Source organism: Macrosteles quadrilineatus, unplaced genomic scaffold (genome assembly GCF_028750875.1).
Source record: "Macrosteles quadrilineatus isolate MER2022 unplaced genomic scaffold, UCM_ALF_1.0 Scaffold_1__1_contigs__length_201487025, whole genome shotgun sequence".
Classification (NCBI taxonomy): Eukaryota; Metazoa; Arthropoda; class Insecta; order Hemiptera; family Cicadellidae; genus Macrosteles; species Macrosteles quadrilineatus.
The window spans coordinates 76,811,473-76,828,365 of record NW_026542594.1 but is presented as its reverse complement, the minus strand read 5'-3'; the positions used below and the strand labels follow the sequence as shown (position 1 = coordinate 76,828,365).

Below are 16,893 nucleotides of genomic sequence, written 5' to 3'. Positions count from 1 at the left end.
TGATAATGACCACAGCTACAGATCAGTGGCGCGTAATAGGCTTAACTCATCACAGTCAGCACCTGACCCAGGACAAACTCAACTATGAGGTTACAAATGCGCCCTAACACTACCCCAAAACGACTTTTCGTTCTCAATTGGCCCTCTATCAATGACCAGTGTTGCCTGTACAGCGAGGCATTTTGAGAAGGATGAAACCGGCCGGAATGCTTTAGGTTTATCAATAACAAAGATAAACATGGTCTAAGTTACACACCGGTAATCTTTGAGTTGACTCTTTTAAACTCATTGTAAATATGACTGTTATTAGTTTTTAAATAACTCCTGTAATAATTTGCAATTGCTCGAGTTTGAGCAACATGTACTCTAGTTATGAATATTAAGTGTGTGAAATAGTACAAAAACTCACTGCGCCAAGTATCAAATACTTTGATTTTTTGTATATAATATACTTACTACCATGGCCACTTGCACCCAAGCTGGTACTTGGCCTTGAATAATAAAAAAATAACTAAAAATAACTCGCCCTACGTCAAATTTACGTGCGATGCCCATCTAGGGTTAATTGAAAATCAATTCAAGCAAATGGAAATTCGCTTAGTTGGCAGGTTTCCTGCAGCAGGGGTATATATAGATTTATATATGTATATATATATATATATGATATGCTCCTTTAGTTTTATTTTTAAGAATGTTGCTTTTTAATTTACTTTAATTTAATTTAAATTAATTGTTTATGACAAAAGATTGCATGTAAAATAGAACTTTGTATTGATGTACGCTGGATAAATAAAGACGTTACGATAACTTGAGTAATTTTTTTCCGATTTTGATGAAATTTGGTTTAAAGGTGTAAGGCGGGATGAACTTGAATGAGTTCGCGAACCAGCATGATCCAACCATGGGAACAGGGTTTTACGGGGGGTTTTATGGGGTAAAAATTGGGTTTTCTCATTTTTGACCCCTCAAAACAAAAATTTCCCAATTTCTCTCTAGAGTAACGGAGAAAATTCAAAAGATTGTAAATTTAAAATTCCCATGTTAATCTAATGGAGAATATTGTAAAATGTTGTAGTTTGCTTGTTTATAGATATATTTTGATCAAACTTGGCAAATTTATTTATTTTATACTAAGCTATTAAGGTTTTACAAAAAAAATAAACTTTATTAGTTTCCTTGCAGCAGCAAACCTATGTACTCGTTAAACCTAATGTTATTTAAAAATATTTAATTGAAAATAAATTCAGACAAATTGAAACTCGCTTAGTCGGCAGGTTCGCTGCGGCGGAGGTATTTGTAGCCATTTTGCCCAATTTAAATTTGTTAGATGGAGCACTATTGTGGGAAATGGCAGATGAGAAAAAATACTACATTAAAAAAAAAGTTACTACATTACCAAAATAAAGGACAAAATGTGACAAAATAATGAACAAAATAAAGGACTAAAACAAAATATTTCAACTAAGTATAATTTTAAAGGCCACAATGTTAATAAATATACACTGTTGTAACATATTTGGGTCACTTATATTATTAATGTTTTCGTTTTCATAACAAAGGTCCACTGTACAAAATGAATGAGTGTAACACTGCTGAGGTAACAGATGAATGTAGAGGAGCCAAGGTCAGTATTCCACAGAGAGCTCATCCGCAGACAACTTGGCTGACGTTGAAGGAATGTTATGATCTCTTCTTAAGCTTTTCTGTTCCACTACTGTAAATAAAAGAATCCACACATAAACAAGCTAGTATGTTGTGTTTAAAAAAATACTAACTAATGTACCAAATGTGTAATAAAACTGGATAAAAACAAGAAAACTTTAGTTTCATAAGTACACAGACACAGGCTATTTTTATTGTAACTTACCATTACATGCATTGAATTTAAATTGAATTTTTACTAGCACACCAAAAGGTTAAGTTCGGAATACTTCCAGGATTTGTTAAAAAAAAAAGTGATGAGGGGTGCAGAAAATTAAAGACATATTTACAGTTTATATAATTTAAGAAAGTAAATTTTTAAATTGATATTTAACATTAGTATAAAGATATTGCGATGCCATTGCTTGCACATAAAGATTACTTTTAGGTTATTTATATAAACACTTAAGAGGTTTTTAAGAAATATGGCAAATCTTTGTTTGACATTCAGGATATCAGAGAATAGACATCATCATTGTCATGTACTGCCAGACAAAAGGTAAACATTCCTCCATTTGAGACAATATTTTCAGAGGAAATGCATGCAGTCTGGGATGTAATTTTTTAAAGATATAGTTGACTTAATCAACTATTGTCAGGACCACGTAAGTTTGCAGTTGAGGGAGGAGCCTATTTACCATATGGTTTTGAATGAACCAATGAGAACCGTGCGGTGTTGCCAAATCTGTTAATACCAGCTGATTTTAATATATTGCTTAGTATATTTTAATTAGTGTTGTCAACGGGCGATATGGCAACGTCGCACTAGCCTTGTCTTGCGATTGGCTGCCACCAACTGCAAACTTATGTGGTCCCGACAATAAATAAAGTGATCAACTTACCACTCAAGCTATGATTTGAAGTAGTAATTCTGTGTATGTAGGAGTCTACTTCAGCCTGCAATCTGGACACATTCTGTTCCAAAACATCTACATGTTTATTCATTTCAACATGTAATGTGTCCATAGCATTTTTTGAGCTACTTAATCCACTGAAACAAAAAAATACTTGGTAAGCTTGAAAATTAACCTTTAGGTTTGAAATCTTGGTTGCTGAATTTCTGAATAAAAAGGATCATTGACAGAAGACAGAAGTATTTAACCTTTTTAACTGTGAACAATCTAATCATGAGGCCTAAAATGCTTATGGTAGTCTTTCTTAAAACCAAGTAGACAAAAAGAATGCATAGGTCTATAAAAAACATAATGATGTAGTTCCAAATTTTAATTTTCTAGAATTATTCAAAATAATAAACATTGGATTTAACGTTTTCAATAATTTAACGTTTGGGAACTGGTATCCAATAAAAAAACTCAAATCTTCAACCCCCAAAACTTTGACCAAAGTTTTAGTTTCAAGGTTCCAATCGGTTGAGTAAACAAACTTTACTCATCACAAACCATCAGTTTTATGATAGACAATAAATATAGTGTTGTATGATATTTTGAACGGCACATACAATTATTATTATGTTTTGATTCTGAACATTTTGGATTGCAAAATTAACTAAATATTTTTGTTGAGAAGTTAGTAACTGGTTGTTGACATACTTGAGGGAGTGAAGCACTTGCTGTAGATGTGTAAAGGAGGAGTCTACAACAGTGTTTCTGCTGTAGTTGATGTCCTCAGCCTCTCCAAGATTAGTCTGCACCACGGACACAGGGATGAACCTCCTGACACATAGGCGAGATTATCAACAAGTCCTCACAGTTAGAGGAGTACAATAATTCACTCTCCGCTGAAGTTACTACATAAAAAAATACTTAAGCTTAAGTAGGCCTACTATAATGGTTAATAATGCTTAATAACAGCCAAAAGGTTTGTTCCTAAAAAGGGTAGTTGCGTTTTGATGGTTTAAATAAAAATGAAAAACTATCCTTGATTATTTATTATATCAAGTTGCTTTTCTACTTCAACCCAAAAAGTTACAAAAACAAATTCTCTATGCTTTTGAAAAAAAAGGAACCTCAGTAGAACCTCTTTAATCCGAACTAATTGGGACCGGGGGTAGTTCGGACTATTGAATAGTTCGGATTACAGAACATATTGTTGTTTTTACATAGCAATTGCTAGGGAAAATTAAAAAATACTTTATAAGGTGAAATACAGTGTTTTTATTTAATACAGTAGTAGTAAACATAGCGAATAAACAGTACGGTACATTACAATAGAAACAATTACAGTGCGTATACCAAAAAATACAGTATCCAATGAAGAACTACTGTTCTGTGTAGGCCAATAGAGTACAGCAATGAGGCGTTCGGATTAGTGGACGTTCGGATTACGGGGGTTCGGATTAAAGAGGTTCTACTGTACTTATTTTTAAAGTTGAACAATAAAGAACTTTCTTAAATATTTTATTTTTACTTTCTCCCCCTACACAATGGTGATATACAGTGTGATTGAAAAGTCACGGAACGGTGTTGTATATTTTTTACCTTTGTAGATAAAGTAATAAAACTTGCTAGTACATCAACAAATGTCTACTCTTTGAAGCTATTATTAGATTTTTACCTCTTAAGGGCCCATGAGGAGTAAGACCAAATTCTCAAATAGCAGCATAGGTCAAGTTTGGTATTCAAATTAAAGGTCTGATTTAGTAAAACACAATGCTGCAAACCAAAACTCAAACAGACAACCAATTAAAAAATGGCAGCAGTTCAAATATATCTGCCACTTTGAATATTTTAACGGCTGCCATATTTGGGTTCAAGATTCAAGATCTTTATTTGTCATTAAGTAATAAATAGCCTACAAGTATTACAATATATATCATCAAGGTTTTCTTAAGTCTTAAATACAACTAATTTTCTGTTAGAGTAACAGAAAGAATGCACCAAGTGAGTAGCAATCACTCTTTAAAATTAAACTGTTAACATAATTATTAACTCTAAAATAAATAAACTAACAATTTACATGTAAATTATCAAAAATATAATAATCTATTATATTATTAAAGTGATACAATCAAATTTTATGTAAACGGTTAAGGTCATTTACCAAATAAAAATATTGGCTTAAGGCACATCAAAATAAAGCTTAGAGTGTGTAGATTTGCCGAAAAGTATTGATATGGACGAATTCCCTAGGGCTTAGCCCCACAGGCTGATTTCCATAGGGCTACGCCTGGCATGCTTCCAATGTTTATATGATTTAATTTAATTTAGTTACCGTAATGAAACAGCTGGTCAGTACAATGAACTGGTGTTTGTTTATTTACTCGAATAAGATGTTTGTGTGATGCTTTATGTAGATTGAAGAGGGTTATGTTTGGTTTTAAAGTGAGGTTAATTTTTGTAAAGTATTGCTCAAAGTTTAATTTTTTTTATTTATATAGTAATCTACATGTGAAGAGGCTTGAATAAAATTGAAGAAAATGGTAAAACATGTCATTCATAAAGCATCAATATGAAGCAATAATTTATGCTATTGCTACACTAAGGTATGTTATAATATTCTTAGGGATCTATTAACATCAAAAGTAGGGGTTTGAAAGTAAGCAGGTTTACGCTTTTAAATCAGTTTATATTTTCAAACTAAATCATAGAGTTGCTGTATTTTAAAACACACATCAGCACCACTTTAATAGATCTCTAGGTCACATTTTCTTCCCGTTGCAAAGCACGGGTATAGCAGCTTGTAAATCTTTATTTCTCCACAAGTAATACAATAAAATTACAATGATCTAAGAAACAAATTGTTTATAACTTACAATGTAATCAAAACTTATTTTTAATTAATTACAAAAAAAAGTTTGCTTTAACTTGCGAAGAAATATACACACCCAAAAGAAGATAAAAACTTCTGTGTGTGGACGAGAGTCTCAACTAATACTTAACAACAACAAAAACATTTCTCTGATAAGGATAACAAAATGAATTATAAATTAAATTTACCTTTAGTCCAATAATTTTTGTGGAAAAGACAACAAAGAAAAACAAAATTCACCAATATCTAGGAAGTAAAACTAAATGTATGTAACTATAATAATGAGAACATTTTAAGAAGTTGAAGGAAACAATGAAAACACAGACTCTGAAATAAAATCTGTAAACATAATAACAATAAAATCTTTAATAGTATATTTCGTACCTAGGGCCGAAAATGAGGTTTTGCAGGCTCGAGATAGTTTTTAAGTTCGAGACGAAGTCGAGAACTTAACCCTCCGAGTGTCCATAGTTTAGGCCTTAATGTCCACCTATTTTTGGCCCCTTTGCAAGGTTTTATTAAAACGGATCTGAGAAGCTTAAAACAATGTTAATTCTAATGTTCTATATACCATTTTGTTTGGAAAATCATGGGCTTCAATATTATATATAAAACATAAGGAACATTTTTTCAAAAAAAAATTTTTAGGTAAAAAAAAATATAATTTCAAAAATTTTCAAAAAAAAAATAAGTTCGCGCTCAATGAAATTGTATAAATTATAGGCCTATAAATATTTGAAAATAGCCACTTTGTTCTAAATTTAATGAGGATTACAAATATATAATCATATAGCGAGGTAAGTTATCAAATAAATAAGTTATGAGCGAAAAACGGATTTCAGTACATAGCGTTTAGCTAAGAATGCATAGCCTAACCATAGCTAGGAATCTGGCTGATAATTTACATCAATATCACTACCTACTTCTTCAGGATCATCAACCAGCACTTCAAAACCACTTAAATCTTCTTATAATGCACCACGTATATCACTACTGTCCATTTTTACCACTAAAAACGAAGATAAACGTACTAAAACACACAAGGCACCGACGTAAAATAACCAAGATGGCTGAAACACGAACGTCAGCTGTCTGCATCAATTATGATCGGCTAGGAGAAAAATACAGCGCTGAGACAGACATCTGGAGACAGCTTGGAATGTAACGGAAAGAACGATACCTAACTCGATCCAGTTCAATCCGATTCAGTCAGTTATAGAGCCTTCGCCGTAAACGATGTCTGCTTGTCGAAAAATCGGCAAGTAACACTATACAAAGTGTGGTGCTTGCCAAATTTTCGTCAAGTAACACTGGGAGGGTTAAATCAATCGAGAGCTTCAAAACCATTTCGGTCCGTGGTACGAACGCTATTTTTCACCACACTATACCCTATTACCACTATTCACCACTATAATAATGCACACTGATAGTCAACACAACTACAACTTTAAGGTTATGTGAAGAAATAATTTGAGGAATCAGCAAAAATAAAAATAAATAGTTGCTAGGCAACGGTGACAATAACACAATTCTATTGAAATGCTATGGATTTTCATTGTGTATTTAAAATGCATTCATATTTTAAGTAAGTAAGCGGACAGCTGATTTTGCGGCCCCGGCCTGTAAAAACCTGCTCGGTCCCCAAATTACGATGACAGCTGGCATGGCCAGCAAAACGTAACTTTCAGCCACCAATTAACGTATGTAATACAGCCAAAAACATCATAGTGTGGTGAAAATATATTAACATTGATGTTCTAAAAACAGAGGGAACTAATATCACAGGCCAGATAATCGTCTATGGAATAAAACAAATTTTCCTTAAACCATTATTTAATGGAAACAAATTGTTTAAAGGGTACAATCCATGCCTTTTTTGGCAATTTATTTAATAGTTTTATCTTCATACATGTGTGGCTGCTCCTTGTTTGTTCTAATCTTACATAAGCTAAATCTAATTTATAGTTATTCCTAGTATAATACTGATGATTTTAGTTTCTAGTTGTAAAATTTTTCAAAGACTCCTTAACATCTGTTAGACAACAGTATATACATTTATATACATTAGGGAAAGTCATTATTTGTAATTCTTTGAATATAATTGTAAGTCTTTGGTTTAAAAGACTGTCTTTGTGGTATATTCTTGATTGCTCTCAGTGCCTTTTTTGCCATCCGAGAGCAGTCTGTGCACTGCAAGAGTTGACCCATAAGGTTATACCATATCGTAGATGAGAATGAAAAAAAAGCATAATATGCAGTAATCAGCATATCTACAGTAACACAGCGTCTTACACATAATTCACAAGAGCAACATATCTAGCTGACTAGGCTGTGACCAGGTAAGCAGGACTAGGTAGCAAACCACAGGATCAAATGGAGCTGTTCACAACGAGCGTACCGCAAAGGCGATCAAGCTGCAATGAAGCTTGGCGTTGCAAACCATCGCCAGGCCCCGTTTTCCAGCCAAGTGTTGCAGCTAGCTAGTCAATAACTCTAGCGGTGTAGCAGTACACGTAGCCATATAAGAGCGTTCACACGGGCTTTGGTCGTCGCGCTGCAGCGATCTGTCGATATTTTCAATCAAAATCAATATTTTTGGGTATGTTTTTTCATCAACCCAAGGCCAGTCGCTGTCTTCAAACTTCCGTTTCTTAGCCTTCAGTGGTTTGGTACCGGTACTAGATTTGTTAGGCCTAGGTGTTTTTACAGGCTTAGTTTTGCGGGCTGGTCTACCTACTTTATGAAACTTAGACAAAGGCCTAGTTACAGGCTTAGTTTTTGGGGTGGATTACATATTTTAGTAACCTTAGGCTTAGGCCTAGTTGGCTTGGGTTTGCAAACTTTACTTGTAGGAATTCCTTAGGCTTGGAACTTGAAATTTCAGAAAATTTGCTCTTTACTGTGGTTGATTCAGGTTGTACATAAAAACTAATACTCGGGACAGGATCAATGGATTGGCCATAAAAGTAGTATTAGGGACAGGTTCAATAGATTGGCCTTCATCAATAACATTTTGGGAGGCAGAGTCAACTGCTTTGTTTTCATTTTCAGTATCTAGGTCAAGAACAGCCTAGCTCATTTTCATTCTCGGTCATGTTACATTCTATATCTTGTTCATTCTGAAGACTACCTAACTCTAATTCATTACCTGAATTAGGAAAATAATCGTCGTAAAAAGTTATAACATACCACGGGCGATTTCCTTCCGTGAGACGTATCCAAAAGATAATCCACCGGTGTTTCATAATTATGTCCGTGCTGGATGATTTCATCATCAAATCCATCATCACTAACAACCATCTGAACTTAGAACATTGTCACTGTCTAATAACTTATCTAATTCAGAAGTACGTAAACTTTTATGATCCATTTTACACAAGAAACATAACCACAAACACATACAGAACATTCAAAACGAGCACGACAGATTACTCGTCGATGACAGTCAGGCGACCGGGCACTAAAAATAAATATTTTCCAAGACACAAAGACAACCAACCGGGCAAAACTAAATATCCTAATACAGCTAAAAGACAGTCAAAGAACATGCCAGAGCGATCTATCGGAAAAGCAACGAACTACGTTGTCAAATTATTGTGCAATCTGAACAACGAGTCAGACTCATGTGTCGGCATTCAGTCCTGATCGGGCGCATCGAGTCAGACCCATGTGTCTACCCCAATGGATTAAAGTGGTTTGGCCTGATATTGGTGATTTGTGGGTACCATTCATGATATCTCTGAGCGTTTTTGTTCTTTTGATTTCTTAATGGCAATTTTCCCATAAAATAACGGAAAAATCTCATTTTTACAAAAACTGCTCAGAAAAATTTTTATTACAATTCAGTACATTAGCCTACAATCCTTTTCACCATGAACAGAATTGCTCAATGCTGTAGGCCTACATTTTACAATTTAAAGGTAACTAGTTGCTCTGCCCGTGCTTTGCTACGGGGTGAGAATGCAGAAAATAATAATTTTGTTTTACTATAATATACTACAAGAAACAGTTACAACACACTTACCAGGAAACATATAGGCAAAGGCTCAATTGTGCTTATTGATTATTTAAATGAAGATCTCTTAATGCATTACTATCACTTTATATATTTCCCATGTTAATCTTATGGAGAAATACTAAACTTTAAAGGGCCCTAAGGCCTCACTCTCTAATTATTTCCCTAAAAATAAAGTTTCCTGCACAACTTCACGTTACACTCTTTCCAATGACACCAAAAACATGTCAATCGGTTCAGTAGTTTCGGAGGAGCAATTGTCACAAAAAACCTGCTTGCGTATTAAATAAGTATAGATTTCAATTTTTGAATATTTCTCAATAAAAAACCGTACTTTTCCCCCCATTGCCCATTATAATTGTTTTCCTTATAGCAGTAGAATTAGTAGGATGTTAGTTCAATTTCCATGTCAGACTAATGGGAGAAAGTTTTTGTCAGTTTGGTGGTTTTTTTAGGGAACGGTCCAAACCCTTGTCTTCTAACTATGATATAACACTGTTTTGTTAGGTAGCATCATCAACTGACAGCGTAATGACAATGTATCTGGGACCAGACAACAATCTCGCATGGAATCAAACCAGAGACCATCAGATTTGAAGACGAGCAAGCACGACGACTACCCAACTGCAACCACTCGGCAAGACAAACACCAATATGCTGTAAGTAACATATTTTTTAATGTAACTAGGCCTACCTAATTGTTTTGCCCAAGTACTACATACTCTACCTGAATAGTTTACTACTACTAATACTACCTACGTAGTCTTTTACGCACACAATTTAAAGGTCAGAACACTTAATCAACAACGACCCATAAGGCTCCTTTCTATAGCCTGAAGTTATATATAAGGGGTACGATTTACAATATATATATATTGTTAATCTATATGTTAACATTTTATGGTATAACTTTGCGGCAGTTGGTATTTTATTTTATTTTAGTAGGCTAGTTGATTTATTTTACGTTATAGAAAGGTATGTTTTTTTTTTTATTATTTACCTTCGGTTGAACGTTGAAAATGTAAACTTATGAGAGTAAGTGGCGTTTCCATCATTATCTGATGTTGTGATTACACAAAACAAAAAGCACTGAGGAATAATGTGAGTGAATGTCTTGCACAGTTCTTTGTGAAGTATGGTTTCGCGCATTGTAGGTCGATGGTTTGAATTTCTTCTAAAACTGTACCACCCCAACACATCCTGCAAAGAGACCCAACATAAATTACAAACAAATTACCAAAAGTCTTTTCTTTTTTGCTTGATTAAAGCAAATATAAATGCAAATATTATAAATAAATAAATAATTATAGTTAGAGGTGATGTTTTATATATATATATATATTAGTTTATATTTTTTACAAAGAATTTGAAGACAATCAATTTAAAAAACACAACATTCTGGTAAATTTAAGGGTTAAAACTCAGTTAATTCAGTGTTAAAAGGGCTAGAATAACCCTTGTTAAATGAATGATTACTAGCCTATATCACAGTGTTGAAATGTTCTGCAACATTTTGCAACATGTAACTAGATGACTTAACTAAAAACATTATAACCACACCTTTTCACAGCTCTCGAGCATCTCTTTCAATGAGACTTCATCAATTCTGCCTAGAGGACTACAAAGTAGTACTGGGAGTCCCACAGGAAAAGTTCCATTAACGTCTGAAATAATAACAAATAAGTTACATATGAACTAAACTGTATTATGTTTTATATAAAGTTTTAAACTCAGCCCTTATGAAGACATTTGTATCACTCTCTACTGCTAACTAATTGTCATGTAGCAAATGTCGTTCTATTATTCAATACAGCTATCAAACCAAAGGTTTTAACTAAATTATACAAATTATTTTCTTATTTCTAAATCATTTTAGTTCATTTTACTAAGGGACATATTATGTTAATGGGGCAAAACTCAATGGGGAATGTTTTTACAGAAACTTGTAACTTTTTCTTTGGACAACCTCTTACAAATCAACTAGGCCTAAGTTTGAGATTATAAAGGTCCTAACAGTAGCGGCTGGTGGGCATAGGTGGTGGGAGGGCTCTGCATATTTTTATATATAAACTAGCAGAGTACCCGCCCTTCGTACGGGGTTGGCATATAAGCATAAAATTGTTATTGCAGTTATACTCGTACTTTGCGTATGCAATGGGAGAGGATATACGGTTTAAGAAAATTTTGCTCTTTAAATTTACGGTATACTATAGTATAGCTCATCTATCATAGCTACCACAAATCATAGCTGGTTGTGGTGTTCTACCAGTGCACCTAAAATTTAGCTGTTGCCATTAATAAAAAAAATAATAATAGTGCTGCATCCTGTTGGTAAACTCTATAACTTTATAATGCTATTGAATGTCATAGAACCAACTTTTGTAGTTGAAACAGCTGATTTAAGTCTTTAAACCCTTTTAATTATGAACTAGTGGCTTGTAGGGACATAAGTCCCTAAAATGCTCAATAATAAAAAAAAAGTTATTCAAATATTTAAACAAACAAAGAAATATATTATCTATGTGTCAGAATAGATATCCCTGTATATATGCCATATCTTTTGTGTAAAAAACAGTTTGTTGTTTGTCTTTGTTGATGTTATTTTCAATAAATCATTCAAATCACTACATAGATTTAACTCTGCTAAAGCAAGGCCACACTATAAAGGCAGCAAACATATAATTGGTTGTGAATAAATACTGGTTTAGCTCGTTAATTATTTATTCAATGTGGTTATTTCTTGTTAAACACAAGTTTGAAAAGTTTCACAGTAAAATAATATATTTCCATATTCTATATAACGTAACTAAAAAGTCTTAATTATTATAGGTAACGTTATCCCTGGTTTTATATAGTATATTGCTGAACTTACTGGCAAATAAGTATAATCCAAATGTTAACATTGCGTACTGGCTTGATGATAAATCACAATCAGCTGTATGAAGTAAACAAAAATTAGCAGAAAATGGCTTTTAATGCTATTCTTATGGAGAACATTTTACGTTATATCTCGTTTTCTGGTAACTTTATGGAAATTCTGCTATTTTTCCCGAGTCCCTGGGGTCAAGACCTTTAATTTAAGACCCCTCCCACTTCTCTGCGACTTACCAGACGTCCAAAATTTTCTGGTAAAGATTTTGTCTTACAGAATTATATATAAGGATACTCATAAGGTTAACATGGGCAACTTCATAGCCACTGGGGCAGAAGAGCCCTAACGGAGTTTTGAGATAAGAATATAAGTCTATACGTTAATCGGGAACCCAATCCGACCAGTATTTAATGCGTGATTGAACTTTAAACAAACAAACAAACACACAAACTTTCACATTTATAATATTAGCAAGATGAAAGCCTAACATCATTCCTTGTTTGTCAAAGAATTGAAAACAAACTGTCCCAAATTGGTTATACCAACACACATAGGCCTATCCTATGATATATATATTCATTTAAACATGTTTTCAAGGCTGTTAATTGTATTTAAATATTAAGTTCCCAACCAGAGACTTTGGTTGGGGCCCCTAATTTAAACACGCCTAAAACAGAACATATCGTAGAAATAATTGAACAATGCAAAAGTACGTGTCTTACTGGTAGGCGTCAAGAAATGATTTAGTTTGCTACATTATTTCGGAAAAGCTCACTTTACAGTGTGTGGTTGACATCTACATACTCATAGAGGGCACCCGCCTACTGTACATAAAGAGATAACCAAAGCAGTATGAGAGCGTATATATATATATAGATATTGAAGATTACTATTAAAAACTTTTACAGCATAATATATTTCATATTCCTATGAATAGTCATAGAAATTACTTTAGTACTCCTTGATTGAGGTCTTGCTGTTTATGTTTTTGTTCTTTATTCTTTTATTACAAGTTACAGTTTTGCTCGATTTAGAGCAACGGGTTATCTAGTTGCATTTAAATTATACCGGTATCCTAAAAACCTATTGTACTTCAATAATATCAATTAACCAGAAATCCAGGGCCCTCCTTTAACTAAACTGGGTGTGAAATCAATTTAATAAAGTAAACAGTTAGTATTTTACTTAAACATACACACAAACAGTAGGCCTACTCTTACATCACTATTCATTAATCACTTAACAACAACACCAAACCAAAATGACAATTAGAAATTAGATGGCTTGAGTTATGACAAACAAATGCGCCAACATCAGTTCTACCCATCATCATAACGGTAACTTGCCATACAGAATATCCAGATTGTGGTGGCTGCCCTGATTTAAGAGTGTGCGCGCAACTTTGGACTCTGCCCCAAAGCGCCCATACTAAAGCATTGGAATGACGTCATGGCATCCTAAGCGCTGTTCGGTTGTTCTGCCATAAGAATACATGTATTGGGATTGGGACGGTCTGGCCACCGTCCGCGCCCCGTCCTTACTAAGCAAGCGACGATAAAAAATACTGAATTGATGTATCCAATTATTTGATATATTTATATTGTACTAGCTGTTGTACCCGTGCTTCACAACGGAGAGGACACTGAAGCAAAAAAATTTGATCATGAATCCCGTTGTATAAAATAGTTACACATTTCCCCTTGGTTTCAGGAACATAACTCAATTGAAACTCTTAGTTTGAAAAATATCTTTCTTTAAGGCTAGACTACCTCATAAGACCACCTAGTACGAATTATATGAGGCGCTGATGCATTTTTGTAAATAATGAACCATAGAAAAAAAAAAAAAAAAAAGTAGAAAAAAAAACAGTTGATATTGATTTCACACACAATTAATATGTTTTTTACTGTAACTACTGTGCTTATTTTCAAAGTTCAATCTTTACCTGCAGATCAGTGTGTATATCACAATTCAAAAATAAACTAATGGAAAACTTGTATTACCTTGTGTTAGATAGCCTACCACTACTATTGTTAATCAGGGCACAAATTTCATTAATTTAAATATAAATCAACAACATAATACATAACAGTTATTATTTTAAATCCTTACATAGTTCAAAACGTGTATGTATTTGCATTAATTTACATAATTATTTAAAACATAGAATAAGTTAAAGAAATATAGTTACGTTATTTAGATATTTAATTGATTTTAGAAACAAAAGTGGATTGCGTGCAGCTTAGTTTTGTGATATTTTCCATAGTCAAATTAAAGCAGTGTTGTAAAAACACAACTGCTAAGGAGACTTCTGTAAATGTAAAAAAAGCGAATGTGAAATATAAGTAGTAGTTACCTCTGGACAGAATAAAAGTAGGTATAGTTGAAATTTCGTTTGTAAATTGAATTAAAACACAAATAAAAGTGTAAACATTGAGTGAGTTAAATTTTTAAAACTGTACCAGAACTGTAAATATATCTTTCAGTTTTTAAAACCTATTAATCCTGACCCAAACATTTGTTTATTAGGCTAGTTCAAATTTTAAAACAAAAAGCTACCAATAAAAATTATTCCAAAAAATTTATGCATTGTAATGATCCTTCTGTTTCCATGAAAATAAGTATATTTTCATAAATCAAACTATTCTCATAATCATAAAATATTAGAATCTTGGGAGCAGAACCTGTACCTCTTAACCTCTGCTGTTTGAACTGTCAAATTATATTATTTACAGCTGACTTCAATTAATATTTAGTACTATTTACATTCTTCCAAAATGTAAACATCGAAACTTTGGAAGCCCATGGGGCGTAGCTCAAGGGAAATATAATAACAGAAATAGGCCTATATGTTAACCAGGCATATAAGCTACCTTCATACGAAATTTTATTTTAATCCTTGCGTTATTAGGTAACAGACAGGCACACACACAAACACACACCATCTCATTTTTATATATTAGTATAGATATTGTTTAAAGTACTCGTTGAAGTACTATTAATTTAATTTAACTGAAGAATATTAAAAAGTAATTTATCTCTGTATTGTTGGGGGGGGCGGCGTCCGAGAGTCCTTATGGTCTAGCCGCCACTGGGTCCTAATAAATCTGGGTTTATTATATTTCACAGTCAACTCATTATGAATGAAATCCTAAAATCAGTCAAAATGTGAACTAATTATTTTTTTTTTTTTGATAATTTTTTATAGATTGGATTTTATATTGTTTAACACTACAAGTGACATTAACGGTTTCATTTATATAAACAAAATGTTTTAAAAGCCTATATAACTTACTTATGGTGGTTTCAATTTTTTCTTCTTCCATTTCTGCATCACTCACAGTTTGCGTAGTTACACTGTGCTTTTCTCCAATTAAAAATCCTATCTGTAAAATGAAACACGGCATTTAAATGTCAAAATAAATATTACATCAATTGCATACAACATATGGTTACAGCACCACCTTTAGCTTCATAACAATGAAATATGTCCGACTTTTCAGCACCCAAAAATCAATGAGCCATATTAGCTAAAATTTGTCACAGAGATAATCTAAGAACTTATCTAAGAACTATAGGGGCCTACACCCAGAGTGCTCAACAGATCTGAGGTAAGGCTTTGGGAAAGTAAGTATTGGGTAAGCTGAAACCATTGACAACGCAGGGTGATTGCAAAGTCTCGGAACGGTATGATATATTTCTTACCATTAGCCTATAGATAAAATAATGATACTTAGTATATCAATAATAAGCATAAATGTCTTCTCTTTTAAGCTATTATTACTTTTATATCCCTTTAAGGGGACGGCCCATGACAAAACTCCTAAGTGGCAGCAAAATTTCTAAGTGGTCGATAAAATGACAGCTGTTCAAAGGTATTTCTACTGGACATCTACTGGTAAGTTACATGTGCAAACTGTTTCTTTCATAAAAACCACCGCCGCAGCAAACCTGCAGTCTAAGCAAATTTCCATTTGCCTGATTTGGTTTCCAATAATTTTTTTTTTTTTTTTTTGTTTTAACTAGTACCTAGGTTTGCTGCTATAGGGAGGATAATAAAGTATGTTTTAGTAGAATACTAATAATAGCTTAGTATAAAATAAATAAATTTACCAAGTTTAATCAAAATATATCCATTAACAAGCAATCTGCAGTTACAATATTCACAGTTTACAATATTTTTTGTTTAACCAATAAGCGTAAAAAAAAGTAAACGTAGGCTAAGGCCTACCAAAAAAATTTTTCAAAACTTGTGAAAGCTAGCTTGACCGTACTACTGGACCGACTAACACGCGGTTGGTACCAAATGAAAGATATTTTCCTTTAGATGTGCAGAATCCCTTTATAAATTAAAATAGGCTCAAAAATAAGAACAATACCCCCGCCGCAGCAAACCTGCAGACTAAGCGAATTTCCATTTGCCTGATTGGATTTACACTAAAATGTCTCCTTAAAAATATATCATTTATTCCCTATTTAAATAGCATTAGTTTAATGAGTACTTAGGTTTGCTGCAACAGGGAGAGTAAAAAGGTTTTTTTTTGTAAAATGTTAATAGTTTAGTATAAAATGAATGCATTTCCAAATTTGACTACAT

At 33.1% G+C, this 16,893-nt stretch overlaps 1 protein-coding gene across 1 annotated transcript; it reads right to left on the bottom strand.

Moving 5' to 3' along the window:
- Positions 1 to 1,451: 1,451 nt before the first annotated feature.
- LOC128982784 (BRCA1-A complex subunit Abraxas 1-like) lies at positions 1,452 to 15,679 on the bottom strand. The gene is made up of 6 exons (XM_054401783.1): positions 15,592 to 15,679; positions 10,985 to 11,088; positions 10,425 to 10,624; positions 3,252 to 3,374; positions 2,544 to 2,692; positions 1,452 to 1,714 (listed from the first exon to the last, which is right to left on the bottom strand). The coding sequence occupies exons 1-6, from the start codon at positions 15,620 to 15,622 to the stop codon at positions 1,626 to 1,628; spliced, it is 696 nt and encodes a 231-aa protein (XP_054257758.1). The 5' UTR covers positions 15,623 to 15,679; the 3' UTR covers positions 1,452 to 1,625.
- Positions 15,680 to 16,893: the final 1,214 nt, after the last annotated feature.

Coding starts and splice junctions, on each gene's coding strand:
- LOC128982784 (XM_054401783.1), bottom strand. CDS start 15,622: ATGGAAGAAGAAAAAATTGAAACCACCATAA. Junction 10,625..10,984: donor TGCTCGAGAGCTGTGAAAAG/GTGTGGTTATAA, acceptor GTCTCTTTGCAG/GATGTGTTGGGGTGGTACAG. Junction 2,693..3,251: donor CAAGTGCTTCACTCCCTCAA/GTATGTCAACAA, acceptor TTTTTGTTTCAG/TGGATTAAGTAGCTCAAAAA.